Genomic DNA, 18,199 nt, shown 5'->3' with positions numbered 1-18,199 from the left:
TGTATTTGTCTGACAACAAACACCATCTCGACTGTGCTCCGGCCAGGTCGAAAACCACATTAACTTTCAGGTAGATTTGCCTCAGAAATACTGGCTATTAGGCGGTTCAAGATGATGCGGGTGATGATCTTCCCTCCAACAGAGGGAAGGGATATGCCTCTATAGTTTCCACATTCTGCTTTGCTGCCTTTGTTCTTGAAAAGAGAGACAATAGTTGCATCGCGAAGGTCCTGTGGTATGTTTTCATCCTCCCAAATGCTGTGGAATGCTGCTAGTGCTGCTGGACCTGCTGCTTTGTATATCTCTGCTGGTACCCTATCTTTTCCAGGAGCCTTCCCTGAACTCATCTGGCTAACAGCTTTCTTAATCTCATCTATAGTGGGCGGAAAGTCAATATCTGTCTTTAGAATTCATAGAATTCATATTAGACACAGACCTATTCCCCAATGTGTCACAGTATTGTACTAAGAAGCATTCAATCACATCATAGAATCATATTTTGGAACAAAACAGAAAAAGCAGAAGCTTCCCCCCTTCTGTCAGGTGCAATCATAGGAAGGCTCTAAAAGTGCAAAAGCTCTGTTTACGTCAGAATGTTCTGATTGGCATAAAGCAGACCTCCCTTGGGTCAGCAGACCTAAACAGGAGACACATATCAAGCAGAGTCGGGATGTACCGCTTTCTGCTTCACATTCAGTTTTCACATGGCGGTTTTCATATCTGAAACCAATGCCCTCTTCCTTAAAAATAACCGCTTTTCATGGCAGATACATGTTTTATTTGTTGGATATCTTGGCGAGGTTTCAAAAGGAGTAACCAAGCAAAACTTTCTCAGTGACATCTTAAATGATTTTTTTCACTATGAAAATTTCATTATGAATTTGAAAATTGGTGTAAAAATTGCACTGGTTTGCTTAAAAGTGTCCCCCTTTAAAATGGCCCATTCCAAACAAATATTAGATCATTCAAATCAAAAGGGGAATTCAAAAATTGACATCCCCAAATCAACATTTTTTTTCATGTTTCGATGTAAAAATAACCCTTTGATTGAATTTCACAAACTAAAAAACAGAGTGCAAAATTGCCTGAAATGTAAGAACAAATGTTTCCTTGTAAAATTTTGCCATGAAATGTTCACCAGTTTTGCAGAGTTCTACGGCCGTTCAATAGGTTTCAGTCCGGTGATAATTTAGACGCTATCGGCCCATAAACTCTGAACCAGTTACCCTTCTCTGGCCAAACAGTACCTACCAAGAGCTTGCAAGAGAAAACTACACTGCAGTATGACAGTGTAGTTATTCAGGAAGACATACATTTGTTCAAAGTTTTCAAATGATGAAATGAAAAATATGAAATATTTTAAAACATGCCCTATCACACTTTGGCAGACATTTTAAAAACTGAGATGCAGAGGGCAAAACTGGTTAGAAAATGCACTGCAATAGTTTCTGCTTTCATCTATTACATTTTAGAAATGAGTGATTAGTTATGGAAGTCCACTTTGGTTTAATATGAATTATATTTCAATCATAAGGAATATATACCCTAAAAGTAGTGTGATGGGGCAAGGCCAGATGGCTACAGTAAAGTAGTGAGGAACAGGTATGTTAGCCCCAGGCTAAACAAATCCCTGGTACCATGGTAACCAAATGGCAGTTGCTCCAGGTTAATCAAAACACCTGGGGCCAATTAAGATCCTTCTAGAAGGCAGTGGAGACAGCTAGATTGATTGGGACACCTGAAGCCAATCAAGGACTGGCTGGAACTAGTTAAAAGCCTCCCAGTTACTCAGTGCGGTGTGGGTGTCAGGAGCTATAGGAGGGAGACTGTGCTGTTGGAGGAACGAAGTAGTACGAATCCATATCAGGTGCAAGGAAGGAGACCCTGAGGTAATTGTGAAGAAGATATTGAGTGGGGGCTGCTGTGGGGAAGTAGCCCAGGGAATTGTACATGTCCTATTTCCAAAAAGTCAGCTTCCATAGCTGCTAATTTTAGGGTCCCTGGGCTGGAGCCTGGAGTAGAGGGTGGGCCTGGGCTTCCCCCTCCCCTCTCTGATTAATCACTGATACTGGGAGACAACAGAGACTGTGCGAGGGAGGATTGTTTCTCCTCACCTCCCTTACTGGCTTATGATGAAAATGGCTCACTAGACTGTGACCCTTGTCTCTAGAGAGAGAAGGGCTATGTGGAGGGTCACAGTGAGCCTCTGGAGTTAGCAAAATCTGTCAGGAAACGCAGGACCCACGGAGTCAAGGACAGAACTTTGTCACAGTAGTTAATTTTTGTAATAAATATTTTATTGAGGGGAAAAAAAGAATGGCCCAAACCAAAGCCCTGGATATCACAAGGCCAAACTTTCAGTGAATTTGAATCTGAACTCAGTGCTCTAGGCCCAAATCTAAAAAAGGGACAGATAACAAGAGAAAGGTATGTGCCCCCTGGAATTAGTTCCACACTCCATCCCTCTCCATGGGTAAAAATCACAAATTTAGAGGCCCAGAACAGGGCATATGCATACTTAAATTCCATGTAATCGCCCAAAACAAGGCTTAAATCAGACACAGGATTTATACTGGCCCTCTACAGGAGTGAATTTCATCCCATAAGGAGGAGAATACAGCTAATCACTAAGCCTGGAATATGCTTGACAACACTACGCAGTGAATAAAATCAACAGCAGCTATACTTTCAGAGAAGAAAGAGAGGAGAACAGAAGAAGCACCTGATATCAAGGGAAGAGTAAGAAGGTAACACAGTGGTCCATGCACTTTACAAAGTTTCAAGAAGGACTGTGTTTATCCTCATGAAACTGGATTAATTATTTCTCTAATCTTAAGAGTTTTTGTAATTGTTTCAAAGCCTGAATTTTCCAGCTGTGTTATGGTTTTTTCAATTGCCCAGAAAGTTGATTATTCATAAATATGTTTATCAAGAGGAATGGCCAAAAGGGAATTCCCAGCCAGATGGTGTAAGAGTTTCCCAGAAGCAGGGCAATATTTGCTAGTAACCATGTGGTATTCTCTAATATGGCGTCTATGAAAATTGCAAAGCAAAAAATGATTTTTACCCCACACAAAAGGATTAATCGAATTTCACGATGTACTTAATGGCTCTTGAAGATCAATGTGAATTTCTTCAAGTGGTGGTTTTATTTCATTGCTTTTAATTTTATGAAACCAATGCAATTATGGTTGCTCAAGGGTGAAATAACAGTAAAATAACCTGAACCTACACTGATAAAAGACAGTTACCTTTTCCGGTGCTCTTTGAGATGAGTTGCTCATGTCCATTCCATATTAGGTGTAGGTGCTCACCACATGCACCGGTGCCAGAAGTTTTTCCCTTAGCAGTATCCGTAGGGAACTGGCTCTGGAGTGGCGCCCGTATGGTGTAGTATAAGGAGCGCCGCTGGCTCCCCACACCCTCAGTTCCTTCTTGCCAGAAACTCCGACAGTGGGGAAGGAGGGTGGGTCGTGGAATGGACATGAGCAACACATCTGAAAGAACCCCAGTTACGGAAAAGGTAACTGTCTTTTCTTTGAGTGCTTGCTCATGTCCATTCCATATTAGGTGACCCCAAAGCAGTACCCCTGGAGGTGGGTAGGAGCTAATGGACGTGTAGATTACAACACAGCTTTGCCAAACCCAGTATCATCCTGGCCTGCTGAGTGATGGCATAACGAGCCATGAACGTATGGACAGAGGACCACGTTACAGCTCTATAGATGTCCTGGATAGGGATGTGCGCCAGGAAGGCTGCCAAAGACGCCTGAACTCTCGTTGAGTGGGCTCTGACAATCAGCGGCGGCAGAACTCCCGCCAGGTCGTAACTGGTCCTTATGCATGAGGTGATCCAATTGGAAATCCTCTGCGCAGACACTGGAAGGCCTTTCATCCTGTCTGCAGTAGCGACGAAGAGCTGAGTTGATTTACGGAAAGGCTCAGTACGTTCAAAGTAAAAAGCCAAGGCCCTCCAGATGTCCAGGGCGTGAAGACGCCTTTCTTCACTAGTCCCGTGTGGTTTGGGACAGAACACAGGGAGGAAGATGTCCTGGTTCACATGGAAGGTAGACACCACCTTTGGCAGGAAAGCCAGGTGGGGCTGCAACTGAACCTTGTCTTTGTAGAAGACGGTTCTGAGGTCAAGGCTTTAATCTCAGAGACTTGTCTCACCAACGTCACCGCCACCAGGTGGGAAAGGGAGCAGAAGCCCAGCGGCTCAAAGGGCAAGCCGGTGAGCCTAGAGAGGACCAAGTTAAGATCCCACTGTGGGACAGGAGTCTGTACCTGCGGGAAGAGTCTCTCAAGCCCTCTCAAGCATCTGACCGTCATGTCATGAGAAAACACCGTCTGTCCTTGGATCGGCGGGTGAAAAGCGGAGGTGGCCGCGAGATGCACTCTAATGGAAGGGAGTAGGTAGTCTAGACAGGACATCCTGTATGGAAGAACGTGAGGGAGAGACGCCATGTTCGGATGCCCAGCGGGAAAACCTCGTCCACTTGGCCAAGTAAGTCAGTCTGGTTGAGGGCTTCCTGCTTCCCAGGAGGACCTGTTGAATCTCTTCCTGTGGTCCTGTGACAACAGGTCCAGTTGGTTGGGCAGGGGCCAGGGAGGGGCCACTGTCAGGTTCATGAGCATGCCGAACCAGTGCTGGTGAGGCCACGTCAGGGTGATCATGATACCTGCACCTTGTCTCTCTTGATCTTGGCCAGGACCCTGCTGATGAGTGGAATCGGAGGGAACGCGTACATCAGGCTCCCTGACCGTGACAGGAGGAAGACTTTGGACAGGGAGCCCTTGTCCAAACCTTGCTGAGAACAAAACCAGTGGCATTTCCTGTTCTGTCTGGTCCACTTGGAGAGTTCCCCACCTTTGGAAGATCATGCAGGCTACCTCTGGATGGAGCGACCACTCGTGTGAGAGGAGAAGTCCCTGCTGAGCTGGTCCGCCAGCATATTCTTGACGCCGGGAAGGTGACAAGCTTCCATGTGGATTTCATGGCTGATGCAGAAGTCCCATAGACGGAGCGGCTCCTGACAGAGAGCCAACAAGCACACTCCCCCTTGCCTGTTGATGTAGAACATCGAGGCTGTGTTGTCCGTCAGGACTCGTACCAACTTGCCTGACAGGTGGGGCAGGAAGACTCCGCGCGCCAGCCAGACCACTCTGAGTTATTTGACATTTATGTGCAACTTCACCTCCTCCAGGGACCACATCCCTTGTGTCTGGAGGTCGCCGAGATGCGCCCCCCCACCCCAGCCAAGGCCAGAGGCATCCGACACCAACTCAATGGAATGTGGAGGGTTTTCGAACGGAACCCCTTCCAGGACTGTCCTGTGGTCAGTCCATCATCACAGCGAGGTAAGTATCATCTGGGGAATGGTAACTATCTTTTCTGGGGGTCCCAGGACTGGGAATAGACTGTCCCCAGCCATTGCTGCATGGGCCATATCCAGAGCCTAGCGTGGCAGACAAGGTAAGTTCACTCTGCCATGTGACCCAGCAGGCGCAGACAGATGCTGGCTGTTGTCAGAGGGAACGCAGAGACTTCCGCAATGAGGTTCGTCAATGTTTGGGACCTTTCCAGCGGCAGGAACACTTTAGCGCAGGTCGAGTCGAGAACCGCTCCGATGAACTATATCCTCTGCACCGGCACTAACATTGACTTTTTGTCATTTACCAGGTGGCCCAGGGAGCAGCACCTGGCCTGCAGCACCATGACATCCCTTTGGACTTGAGACCTGGAGCTGCCCTTGACTAGCCAGTCGTCGAGATATGGGTAGATCTGGATACCCCGGCACCTGAGGTAACCAGCTACCATCGACATGCACTTGGTAAACACTCTCGGTGCTGTCACCAGGCCGAACGGGAGGACCGCACACTGGTAGTAAACCGGAGGAAACATCTGTGTCCTTGAAAGATCGCTATGTGGAAGTAGGTGTCCTTCAAATTGAGGGTGGCATATCAGTCTCCTGGATCCATGGAGGGGATAACCGAAGCCAGGGAGCCCATGTGGAACTTTAGCTTCTTTAGGTACTTGAGATCTCGCAGGTCCAGGATGGGCCATAGACCGCCCTTGTCCTTTGGGATTAAAAAGTACTGGGAATAGAACTCCTTGTTCCTGTACTTGAGAGGAACTTCTTCCACTGCACCCAGCTGTAGTAACCCCTTTACCTCCTGCATGAGGAGACTCTCCTGAGAGGGGTCCCTGAAGAGGGATGGGGAAGGCAGGTGGGAAGGGGGGGGGTTATAAAGGAACTGGAGGGTATAACCCTGCTCCACTGTGCTGAGGACCCAAAAGTCCGAGGTTATAGCCGTCCAGGCAGGGAGGAAAAGGGAAAGGCGGTTGTAGAACACTGGGACAGATGGATGCGGGGAATAGTCTGGTAGGTCACCCTTGGGTGCACCCTCAAAATGACCGTTTGGCCCCTTTACTTGGTACGGGTCAAGCCTGACCGGGCAGAGGGTGGAGGCGGGTGGCTTGGACAGCGCTTGTAGCCCATGGCTCATTTGTGGGGCTGGTACTGCCGAGTCTGGCTCTCCTGGCCCTGAGACTGCTGCGGTTTGAACCGCTTATGTTGGGGCTGGGATGTAGAGACCCAGGGTTTTCAGGGTGGTGCAGGAGTCCTTGAGGCCAGGCAACTTGCTGTCCATTTGCTCCGCAAATATGGCTCAGCCATCGAAGGGCAACTCCCGCATTGACTGCTGGGCCTCGGAGGACAACCCAGAGAGGAGCAGCAGGAGGCTTGCCATATGGAGCTAGCAGAAGCCATGGTGTGGTCAGCAGCATCAGCAGTGTCTGATGCCACCTGGAGGGCTGCCCTGGCTGCAGTCGTGCCTTCATCAAGGATCACTCAGAGCTCATTCTTAGAAGCCTTGGGAAGTGACCCTTTGAATTTGGCCATGTCTTCGCACATATTAAAGTCATATCAGCCAAGGAGAGCTTGGTGATTGGCCACTCAGCTGAAGGCTAGAAGACAAATAAATTTTATGTCAAAAAAGATTCAGACTCCTCGAGTCTTTTTATTTTTGGACATGGCCTCGGGTTGTCCTTACCTCTCCTTGTGGTTAACTTCCTCGACCATAAGGGAATTGGGGAGTATAAGTACTCATGCCCCTTGGTTGGCACAAAGTACTTGCGCTCGGCCCTCTTAGAGATGGGGGCCAGGGAAGAGGGGGTCTGACACAAGGCATTAGTGATCTTGGAAACCCCTTCACGAAGGGGTAGAGCCACCCTGGCAGGAGCACCCACAGGCAGCCAAGCTCCCCGCCCCCCCGCCTCACCTCCTCCTCCCAGCACACCGCGTTTCCGCTCCTCCCTCCCTCCCAGCGCTTGCTGCCGCCGAACACTGTAGCAAGCTCTGGGAGGGAGGGGGGAGGAGCAGGAACTTGGCGCACTCAGAGGAGGAGGCGGGGAAGAGGTGGGACTGGTGCGGGGATTTGGGGAAGGAGTTGAATAGGGGCAGGGAGGGGGCAGAGTTGGGACGGGGACTTTGGGGAAGGGGTTGGAATGGGGGCGGGGCAGGGGTGGAGTCAGGGCAGGACCGGGGGCAGAAGGAGGTCAAGAACCCACTGGCGCCAGAAATCGGCACCTATGTCCTGAGGAACTGGGTGAGGGGGCCCCATGATAGCCTCCTCTGGCGACAACTAGGACAATGACAATGCCACGGGAACCTCCACTTCCATTGGTGGTCCAGCAGCTTGCTCCCCGGGGTATTGCTGGAGCCAGTGTGGGCGGCACCGAGAGCGTCAGGATCTCCTGAGCTGTTTGCAATGATCGCAGGGCTTAAAGCCTGGTGACCGTGGCATGTCCCGTCCCCCAGCTGAGTCCCATTTGGGACTAATGAATTTGAGAACTACTACTAAGGGTAACAAATACACTACTAACTATATAGAGATTTTCAAAGTTCGCAAGAACAGAGAACAAAACAATGCTAGCCGAAGCAGCAGACATTCTAGCACCATCACTGGCGGCAAGAAGGAACTGAGGGTCATGGGAGCCAGTGGTGCCCCTTATATCGTGCTATGCATTATCACCCGTAAATGTAAACAAACTTGTTTCTCTTAATGATGGGCTGCACAAGAAGTAGGACTGAGTGGACTTGCAGGCTCTAAAGTTTTACATTGTATTATTTTTTACATAACTTTACTTTTGTAAGGTCAACTTTCATGAAAAAGAGATTGCAGTACAGTACTTGTATTAAATGAATTGAAAAATGCTTTTTATTTTTACAGTGCAAATATTTATAATAAAAATAAATATAAAGTGAGCACTGTACGTTTTGTATTCTGGGTTGTAATTAAAATCAATATATTTGAAAATGTAGAAAAACATCCAAAATATTTAGTACATTTCAATTGGTATTCTATTGTTTAATGGTGCGATTAAAACTGCAATTTATCGCAATTAATTTTTTTTTGAGTTAATCGTGTGAGTTAACTGCGCTTAATCAACAGACCTAGTTTATGTCCGTTACCAATCTTGGCCATATTACTGAATGCATCTCACCTGTGGAAACTATACAAAATCTGAGATCTAGTGGAGCTGATAAGAGAGATACCAGGAGGGAAGAAAAGGAAATGCACAAATCTCAGTGTAAAGTTAAATTACAAAAGAATCTGAGAAGAAAATATTTGCACCTATTGGAAGACAGTATTTCAGCAGGAAAATAAAACATTTGAGAAGTCAACATTGCATAGTCTGAGCAAAAATAAGGTCCTTAGTAAAGGTTGGTTTGCCAATGAAAAATACACAGGCTGCTGTAATATGTGGATTTCTTTTTAATTTGCTTCCATTCAAAACAAATCATTACAGAAGTGCCCCTACAGAAGTGATCTCTTAACACAGTTTATTTAACATCTTTGTTTTAAAAAAAATGCATTCCATACAATGGGGTTTTGTTTTGTCAATGGGAAAAGCTATTTCCGTAACAAGTGAAGAAAGGGAATACTCCCTACTGCAAGAGAAAACTCACAACTGATATTCCTGCTGTATGCACTTGATTGACTTTACAAGACATTACCTGGTTTTAATAAGCTAATTACACCACATCCCTCACTTGCTCTGGGACTGAGCCAGGCACCTTGAAATTTAATACAGCATATGGAAATCACGAAGAACACCCTTCAGCCACAATGAAAATAACCCTTTAACTGTGGAGTGCTTGCAACCAGGCCCGCGGTTCCAATGAGAACAATCTAAAGGCTAGGATTTAGCCTTTTTAAAATATAATCTATTAAAAAAAAAAAAGTATGGTTCACAGAATCATCTTTATCTTGGAAAAAAGAAAATGTGTATAATCATAATACTAAATCATTTGCACCGGCACAGCATCTTTCATCTGAGCAACTCACAATGATTCACAAACACCAATTGACGTCTTGGAACACCCCCCGTTGAGATGGGTAAGAGAAATATAAAGATCAATTCACCATCACTGAAATACCACTTCTAGAGTCGAATGCAGCGGGTGGGTTTTTTCTTTTATTAAACAATGCAACGGTCCACAGTACCTACTACACCACAGTTCAACATATAAAGGCCAGGTTGTCAAAAGTGTGGATTCTTGGTAAATGAAAAATTTTAGTAACCACTGCTATCCATGTTTTCTTATAATATAATTTGATTTTTTCTTTAAAAAAATCACAAGAAAAAGAGAAAAAACAGGCCCTTTTCTAACCCTTTGAAATGAAAACGCCTTCAAAATTTTGAAATATTTAATTAAAAATTGTTTTTCTTTTTTTGACCAGCTTTACTAATTATTTAGGGTTAAATATGATGTATTACCATTGGGTCCAGTTTTGATCTCACTCACTCTGGTATGCAATCTGTGGGGTCCCACCAGTGTCAGTGAGATCAGAATCAGTCCCTAATGTCTACCCATTAATTAATATTTTCCACTTTCCTTAAAAATACGTGCACCAACATTTCAAGCCATCAGTCTTTGTCTTTGCTGCCTGGGCACAGCTTTGCTCATACAAAGTAAACAATTATCTGCACATCTCCTGAGGTTCCCAATTACAGATGCGGTACTCCTCGGCTCAGTCACTCTATCAATTTAATGTCGTCCCCTCGGGATACAGTGATAATTATACGACCTGCAAAATCTCGCAATTGGCCAAGTATGTTTCATCGTATTACATGTACCTCGAACAGCCCCAGCTGCAGCTCCAATTGCATGTCATGCTCCTTAAGGGTGGCTTCTGCTTCTTATGAATGTTTCTGGAGCAGAGAGGCTGGTTTCTTCAGGGCTTAGTGCATTTGTTCTCAGGCATTAAGGAGCCCTGGCTCAATTGAACTATTGCTCGGCTGGAGGCCATTCAAAGCCCTCTGGAGATGGTGTGGTCATGCCCCTGGAATTCTGACTGTAATGTAACTTTCAATTGCAAGTGCAGAAAGTGGACAGTAAAGGAAGGCAAATGGAAGTTTTCTTCACATCTTGCCCTAAACCTTGGGAGCTACACAGGACACATTTGTTCAGAGCCTCGTCTATATTTGAAAAGTCATCCTGTGCTGGCCCAGGTGGGGAGACGTGGGCTGGAATGTATGCTGCTGTTTTCCTTTAAAAAGAGGCAGAGTGTGCCTCTGCATAGCAGAAAGTTCAACAGCACATGTGCTGGGATGCGGACCATGCCCCAAGGTGGCTGACCATGACATATAATCTTTTGATCTGTAAATGGCGCATGTTTGCTCTGAAGACACTTGAAAAGAATAAATATGGAACCTGAGATGGTATTTCCTGCAGTCACTTTTCTGACTACGGGCTAGTTCTTACCTAGTGTAAGCCCAAGTCAGATGTTGGCACATCACTGCAATTTATAGGAAAAACCTGAAGCAAATAAATCAAATACTTGTTGGACTTTAGTCTTCGCAAGTTTCAATTACATTAGATTAAGGCCTGTTTTATGTGAGTGTTTCTTCCTTTTACAATGCACATTTTAGGGATTAGATCTGTATATTCCTAAACAGTGTTTATTGGAAAGACAGAATGACATATTGCACTCTGCAGTCTATTTGAAAAAAACATGTGTGGAAACTGTGGATGGGAAGAGATGCATAGTTTTGCTGCATATGTTTTCTGTCCCAGAGTATATCCTCTCTGCTAAAGGTCTGATGAAGGGTAGTAAGCAAACAACTCCCCAAAGGCAAGCAACTCCTAGTTAGTGCATGTATATGTGCAGTGTTTAGCCATCCTCTAATGAACTGTGGCTTTTCATAGAGATGGAATGATAAACAAGGCCAGACTGGTTTAGTTTTGTTTTTTTCTATTGCCATTAGAAGGCGGGTTGAGTCCCAATAGCAGCTGTTGATATAAGTTAATCATAAAAAATGGCCATAGAGGGTCCTGTGAAAGTTGGACTGGTGTGGTTCTTTTGTGCAGGGCATGAGGAGCACAGACCAGCTTTGTCAGCTTGTGAGGGAAGTGCAGGAGTGAGCCAAGGATCCTCTGGCCCCTAACCCTACAGTGGGAAGCATGTATGGGAGCAGAGGATTGCTTCTTGCTTTCTCCCATGCTACCACTTGTGTATGGGAGGAGCTCTCTGAAAAAATCCAGAAGGCCACTACATTGTCCTCCTTTAAATCTCTCCTTAAAACGCCCCATGCCTGGATGCACAACACTCAACAGTGGTTAAGTCAAGGGGCAGCTGGTGTGACCGCTGCTTATCACACAAATCGTGAACTGTCTCTTTGTTGCCTGGTGCTCCCTCCTGTTTGTTGAATCAAACCTGTTGCCTTTTGTTTTATACGGTAAACTCTTTCGGACAGGACCATCTTCTTGGTATAACGTGTTCAGTCCCTAGCACTTGACTGGGGCCTCTAGGAACTACCACAGAGAAATAAATTAATAACGTCAACAATTATACCCACAATGTCAACCTGAGAGTTAGGATTGCTCCCCACTGCTCCCTTATGCACATGCTCAGCCCAGCTACTCAAGCCAAGCACTGGCCTGAGGCTTTGGCACTTAGTGCCTAGTACAAATGCCAGTATTAGTACAGTGCCTAGTACTACCTGCCTAGGCGGATAAGGGAACTTGATGGGGCCAGCGGCGAGGGAGGGAGATAGTGAGGAGGGGTGCTGATTGGCCAGCATTTCCCAGCTCCCAGAATTTAACCTGGAATGGCGGCCATGTGGAGCATCTTTTGGCTCTATGGGCGATAGGCAAGATGTGCACCTCCCCGGTTAATGTTTAATAAAAGTTGCGGGCTTTCCACTAAAATCCATCCATGTGTCTGTCCTCATCTCGCCGCTGAGTCCGCACCAAAGAAACCTTATCCCCTACTTCACAATGTATAATTCATACTCATCCATTATTTGGTGGCTGGTGAGCAGGTGCAGGGTAGAGACGCTAACCCAATACCCTCATTACCACGCTACAGTTTTGTTTCCCAGAGCAAGGTGGTGTCTGTGGGTAAGTGAGTTTGAAAGGGGCAGCTGAACTGTGTCTGGTTGCAGAGAGCTCAACGCATCACAAAGCAGAAATCCAGGCATGTGTTAAAACAAAAGAAAAAGAAAGAAAAAATAAAACTACTGAGAAAATAGGAGTTCTAACATGCCAGTGCCAGTCTCAAGCTGCAAGAAGAGCTGAACTTTTCAACGGGGCTGGGATTCTTCTTAATTGAGGGGTGAATTATTCCTATGAGAATACTGGAAGTCAGGCCTTTTGCTGTTTGTCACATTTGTAAAACATCAGACTCAAAGGTATTTTAAGCTTCACTGTCTCCTGAGTAGGATGTTCCTTCCCTGTCTAGTGACACTGACTCATTCTAACGTTCATTAATATACTGGGTTTTTTTTTTTACTATATTGTGTTCTTAATCATATTGTAGTCTAAATTTTGTGCAGTGCCTTGTTTCTACAGCTTCACACCTCAGAGTTTCTTGCTGAGCTGATTTCATGGAATTATTATTATATAAATCTTATTCTGTAGCAAATTTTAAATTCATTCTCTTCTTCCCTTTTTTATATTCCTTAGCTGTGTTCTCTATTAACAGATATTCATTCCAAAGGCCTCCAGTGTGTTATGTTTGTAATGCATTCTGTAGCAGAAGCAGGAAGTAGCAATACTTTGATGCAACCAATTTATCCATTTAAAGCCAAATCCTACAGTCCTCACTCAAACAAAATTCCACTGGATTAATTGTTTTTTTGCCTGAGTAAAGACTGAAAATCTTTAGTGGATTTCTACTGAACCTGTCGTTGGAATAACACATTACACCAGAAACTCATGTGCTACCAAGGCCAATCAAAAGAATCAATAGGCATCTGCTGGTCATTTGAAAACAACACGCAAGCAGTGAGATTCCACTGAATGGAACATAAGACCAGTGTTGCAGGCCTCTTGCCATAACAGAAGATCATGTGGAAGAATAAGGGGAACCTAGGCCTCTAGCGATTCTAAATGATCATTTACAGCTAACTGATTTAAACCTCCCTACATTCTTCGCCATCAGAATGGCAAATTGATTTATATGGTCACGCAAAATAAGAGGCACCAGTGAAAGTATTCAACATATTCATAAATGATCTGGAAAAGGGGGTGAACAGTGAGGTAGCAAAATTTGCAGATGATACAAAATTACTGAAGATAGGTAAGTTCAAAACGGACTGCAAAGAGTTACAAAGAGATCTCACATTAGTAATTCAGTCAAGAATAATTTTTTTTTTAAATCAGACTTTAAAAGACAAATATAAATTCTTCTTTGGTAGTGTTCAATTGTAATAATTAGTTTCCATGAAATTACTCTTCTGAGGGATGGTTGCAATTAGGCCCTGAGGGCTGATTGTAATTAGTTTTGTTATTCTTATGGGTATTTTTAAAAGCAAGTAATCACTTCCTCCAAATTTTGAACGTTCCCTGCCACCCAACATAGCTGAATAAAGCAAGCAAAGGAAAGGAATCAGAACAGGAGATGTGGAAATTCAAGGTCACCTTCAAGATCACCTGTTATCAAAGTTCTCTTTTTCCCCCTTATGATAGATACCTTGCAGAGCAGGTGGTATCCTGTGAACCGCAGGGGCAGTTTCCTTCTGCCATATACTATTACCCTGTATCCTACTGGAGCTACTATTCATGCTAACAGAAATACCACATAGACATAAGACAGTAGAAGGTCTTTCATTGCTTGGAAGAACTCAAATTGTGCTTCATTGGCCATGCACAAACTCCAGTGAGAAATTCCCCAACATTGAGAGAGGTATTTAATTCACATATAGGAGAAGGGGTATTTATTTCCATTCCTCTTCCTTCTGTTTCTTACAGAGAGTTAGCCCTGCTGCCTACAACTTCAAATGGAACAACAGAGGTCCCAATAGAGGTGCCTTCTCTCCACTGCATTTCCTTCAATGGATAGGTCTGACATTGAGGAGCTGGAGATAATTAAATCTAGTAGTTGTATCTTCTTGCAGGATGAATGGAAAAATATTCTATGGTGTCTGCCTAAGGGAGGGAAATAGCGTGCTCTCCGCATTAGAAATATTTAAAACCTTAAACTTCTCTAAGGAAAGATTTCAGGAAGACACAAATATGAGTTTTCTGCCCTGTCCCTAAGCTTCTGCTTCTCCTTCCATATCAGGGAGGGACAAGACAGGTGAGTACTATTATCTCCACCCTGGGGGGAGGGATAGCTCAGTGGTTTGAGCATTGGCCTGCTAAACCCAGGGTTGTGAGTTCAATCCTTGAGGGGGCCACTTGGGGATCTAGGGCAAAATCAGTACTTGGTCCTGCTAGTGAAGGCAGGGGGCTGGACTCAATGACCTTTCAAGGTCCCTTCCAGTTCTAGGAGATGGGATATCTCCATTAATTATTATTTGTCAGGAAAGGCGAGCCCTCTGCAGTCCCTTACATAGAACATTTCCTCTAGCTTTGACTCTCTACCTCATCCTGATGCTCCACATCCTGGGCACCCTCTTCCCAACCAAGGCAGCCTGGAAAAGACTTCCTTAATAGTCTGTCCATGCGCCTACAAGTTTCACTGTTGAATGATGTGAGGTGTTCCAGAAGCTATGTATCCCACACTGACCTGGGTGGAATGAAGCAGATGACTTAACATACCTTTTTCACTTCTAATTTCTATCGATATACATTGCCTCCAAAGTGCTTCCCAAACCTGAGCAGTGGGGAAGACCTGAACCAAGAAAAGTTGGCCAAAGTACAGTTCAAAACAATTATTTTGTAAAAATGCAACTTGGACCCAGACATGGTCAAGTGGTTAGAACTTGAAACCTTTCCTAGGAGTCCTGATTCTGCTACTGACTTCTGTAGGATACAGGGCAAGTTGCATAACTTCACTAGGCTTCAATTTCCCTTTGTGTTAAAAGGAGATAAAAATACTTCCTTGGTAAGGCACTCTGAGGTTCTCTAGTAAAAGTCACCATACAGGTGGCTAGGTATTATTATTTTCTGAACATGATCACATTTACTTTCCAACAATGATTTCCCTATCAAATTACCTCAGTTTACAAATTAAAACATTTTTCTTACAACTAACAGAGCAGGCTCCCCTGCTAACAGAAAATCAAGCTGTGCTCTTTCTGCTTTGTATATCATCAGCCACAAAGATTTATGAATCAGAATGTAGTGACTAACTTTGCAGCAATGATGCATGAGGCAGAACGGAATGCACCTTGCTCCACTTAGTGGATGGCATAAAAAATGAGTAAAGTTGGCAGCTGTGACTCAGAGATATTCAGTAACAAGCTGACGTCTTTTTCTCATAGCTAAGGTTTAAAACAAATCACCTCCACTGGTTCTGCCTCAACCATAAGGTAATGCGTACCAAGACACAACAACAGAATGTCAACATCAACCCACCTTTGAAGCCCATGACTGACCTGTGGATGATATGTCTGCTCTGGAGATAGTCCAGTGCCAATGCCAGCTCACAGATGAAGAGTTTCACAGTGCCTTCTTGAAATCGAACATTTTGCTGTAGATGATAACGCAGATCTCCTCCAAGAAGTAGATCCACCACCATGAACATGTCCTCCTCATCTTGGAATGAGTACCTGAGAGAGTAGAAACACCATGCTACAGCCAAGTCTTGACTCAGGAGAGGTAATGTTCAAAGAAAAAGGGATCAAAAGTGCTGCCCTCAACACCCACATCTGACCAAAATGATTATAGTGCTACATCCTGATACGGGGTTTTGTCACTCCCACTCATATGTTCGGACTATACTACGTTTTACAGACACATATGGTATGTGTGTACTGCAATTAGACACCCGTGGTTGACCTGTGCCAGCCGACTCAGGCTCTCAGGGATCAGGCTGCAGGGCTGTTTCACTGCAGTGTCGACTTCTGGGCTCAGGCTGGAGCCCAGGGTCTAGAATCCTGTGAGGTGCAAGGGTCCCAGAGCCCGGAAGTCTACAGTGCAATGAAACAGCCCAGCAGCCCGAACCCGAGTCAGCTGGTACCGGCCAGCCGTGGGTGTTTAATTGCAGGGTAGACATAGCCTATGGGCCCAATCCAGAATGGTGCTGAGCACCTCTTGCAATCCTGCTGAGCTGAGGGCATTCAGCACACATGAGACTGGGTCCCTCATTTTTCAAATTAGATCAATGTCTGTGTTTGATACTGTATGTAAGTTCATAGTATTAACACTAATCAGATTTGGGACAAATGTACTGATGAAGACTTTGACTCTCTATATACCTATCTAAATATCTCTATACATCTTTACACATCTTTATATATGTATTTTTGAAAAAGGAATTGGTTCACAGCTGTCATTATTTCTAAATAAGAAAGTAATACTCAGGGTCAACAATCCAGTGGTTATGAGCAACCGTAAAATAACAAAACAGCCTAGTACTGGTGAATTCACAAATGTCGGAAGGGAGGTAAGATCAGCAAAGAAGCAGATTTTGTTTTCAAGCTTTCAAAGAGTTATTTTAGGGAAGAAGGGAAAACTATTTTTAACAAATCGAAAAGAGACCTTGACAATACTGTTATTTTTCAAAGTGTGTTCTTTAATTTCAATAAGTCACAAGACATACCGGTATGTGTAATTATGGCTGAATTACACACACTTCTATTTACATTTTTGTGGCAATTTCATGACTGGATTGATCTGGGCACATCTGTTTGGTTATCCAATTAACTACGCCCAGTGAGAGAGAGAGCAGCGGTTCATACTGTGCAGGTGCCCCTGAGTAAATACTGGCACAAGAATACAGAGAGTCCCACATCATCGTGCTGTGTACATACCTGAAAAACATAGACTAGCTACTAGCTACAGATGCTATCAAAGGTGATAGTCTAAAAGGCAACAACAAGCCAATTTTTTTCTTAAACAGAAAGGGGCCATCTAATTTTATTAGGAAAAGGAGATGTCTGACCCTGGGAATGAAAGCCATCCCTGTTCTAATACTGACTTCCCCTGTAACCTTGAACAAGTCACCTACATCAGCTGCCTGATTTCCCCATCCTTTAAATTACTACCTACTTCATAGTGGTGTTGTCAGGACAGTTAATACACCTCTACCTCGATATAACATTGTCAACAGGAGCCAAAAAATCTTACCGTGTTATAGGTGAAACCGTGTTATACTGAACTTGCTTTGATCCACCAGAGTGTGTAGTCGTGTCTCCCCCCCCACCCCGGAGCACTGCTTTGCCGTGTTATATCCAAATTCGTGTTATATTGGGTGGCATTATATTGAGGTAGCGGTGTAGTTATAAAGTGCAGAGTAAAGTTGTGTCTGAAAAGTATTAAAAAGCCATTTTTCTAGATGAAAAGGTGTTTCAAACATTTAGGTAGAAGGATATTTTTTTTACATAGTAAAAAGTAGGTATTTCATTTGGGTAAAGTTCTGTCTCTTTTAAAAGCAGTGGGAGTGAACAGTAATTGTTCTGCTTAGGATCAGGTCATGAGCCTATTGTTCTGACAGGAAGGAAATAAAGCTCAAATGCAAAAATTCTGCATGTTTGACACAGTTAAATGCTTTGGGTAGTTTCAGGGTTATTTTCTCCAGTAGTGCCTTAGGGGCTCAGGAAATGAACATTTTTCTTAACAATTTGTGCTTTTCCATTTAGCAAACAAGGATTCCCTGTTTTTAACATGTCCCTTCCCATTTGCCTCTAAACTCTCCATCCCACCTCAGCCTCAGTTGTGCTTCCAAACCACGGAATTTGACATCAGCTTGGCCTTATTTGTGTACTCTATTTAGTTTGTGCAACAGCATCAACGCTGAA

At 44.4% G+C, this 18,199-nt stretch overlaps 1 protein-coding gene across 4 annotated transcripts in view; it reads right to left on the bottom strand.

Annotated features, from left to right (window-relative positions):
• Positions 1-18,199, bottom strand: part of STK32A (serine/threonine kinase 32A) — a 90,558-nt gene that overhangs the window by 40,249 nt on the left and 32,110 nt on the right. For all 4 annotated transcript variants that reach the window (XM_054036416.1, XM_054036417.1, XM_054036418.1 and 1 more), the window contains one exon: positions 15,836-16,009. In XM_054036416.1, the coding sequence (XP_053892391.1) occupies positions 15,836-16,009 (174 nt within the window). The remainder of the gene's footprint in view (positions 1-15,835; positions 16,010-18,199) is intronic.

Source organism: Malaclemys terrapin, chromosome 8, assembly GCF_027887155.1.
Source record: "Malaclemys terrapin pileata isolate rMalTer1 chromosome 8, rMalTer1.hap1, whole genome shotgun sequence".
NCBI lineage: Eukaryota > Metazoa > Chordata > Testudines > Emydidae > Malaclemys > Malaclemys terrapin.
The sequence above is the reverse complement of the archived record's forward strand: the minus strand, read 5'-3'. Positions and strand labels throughout refer to the sequence as shown.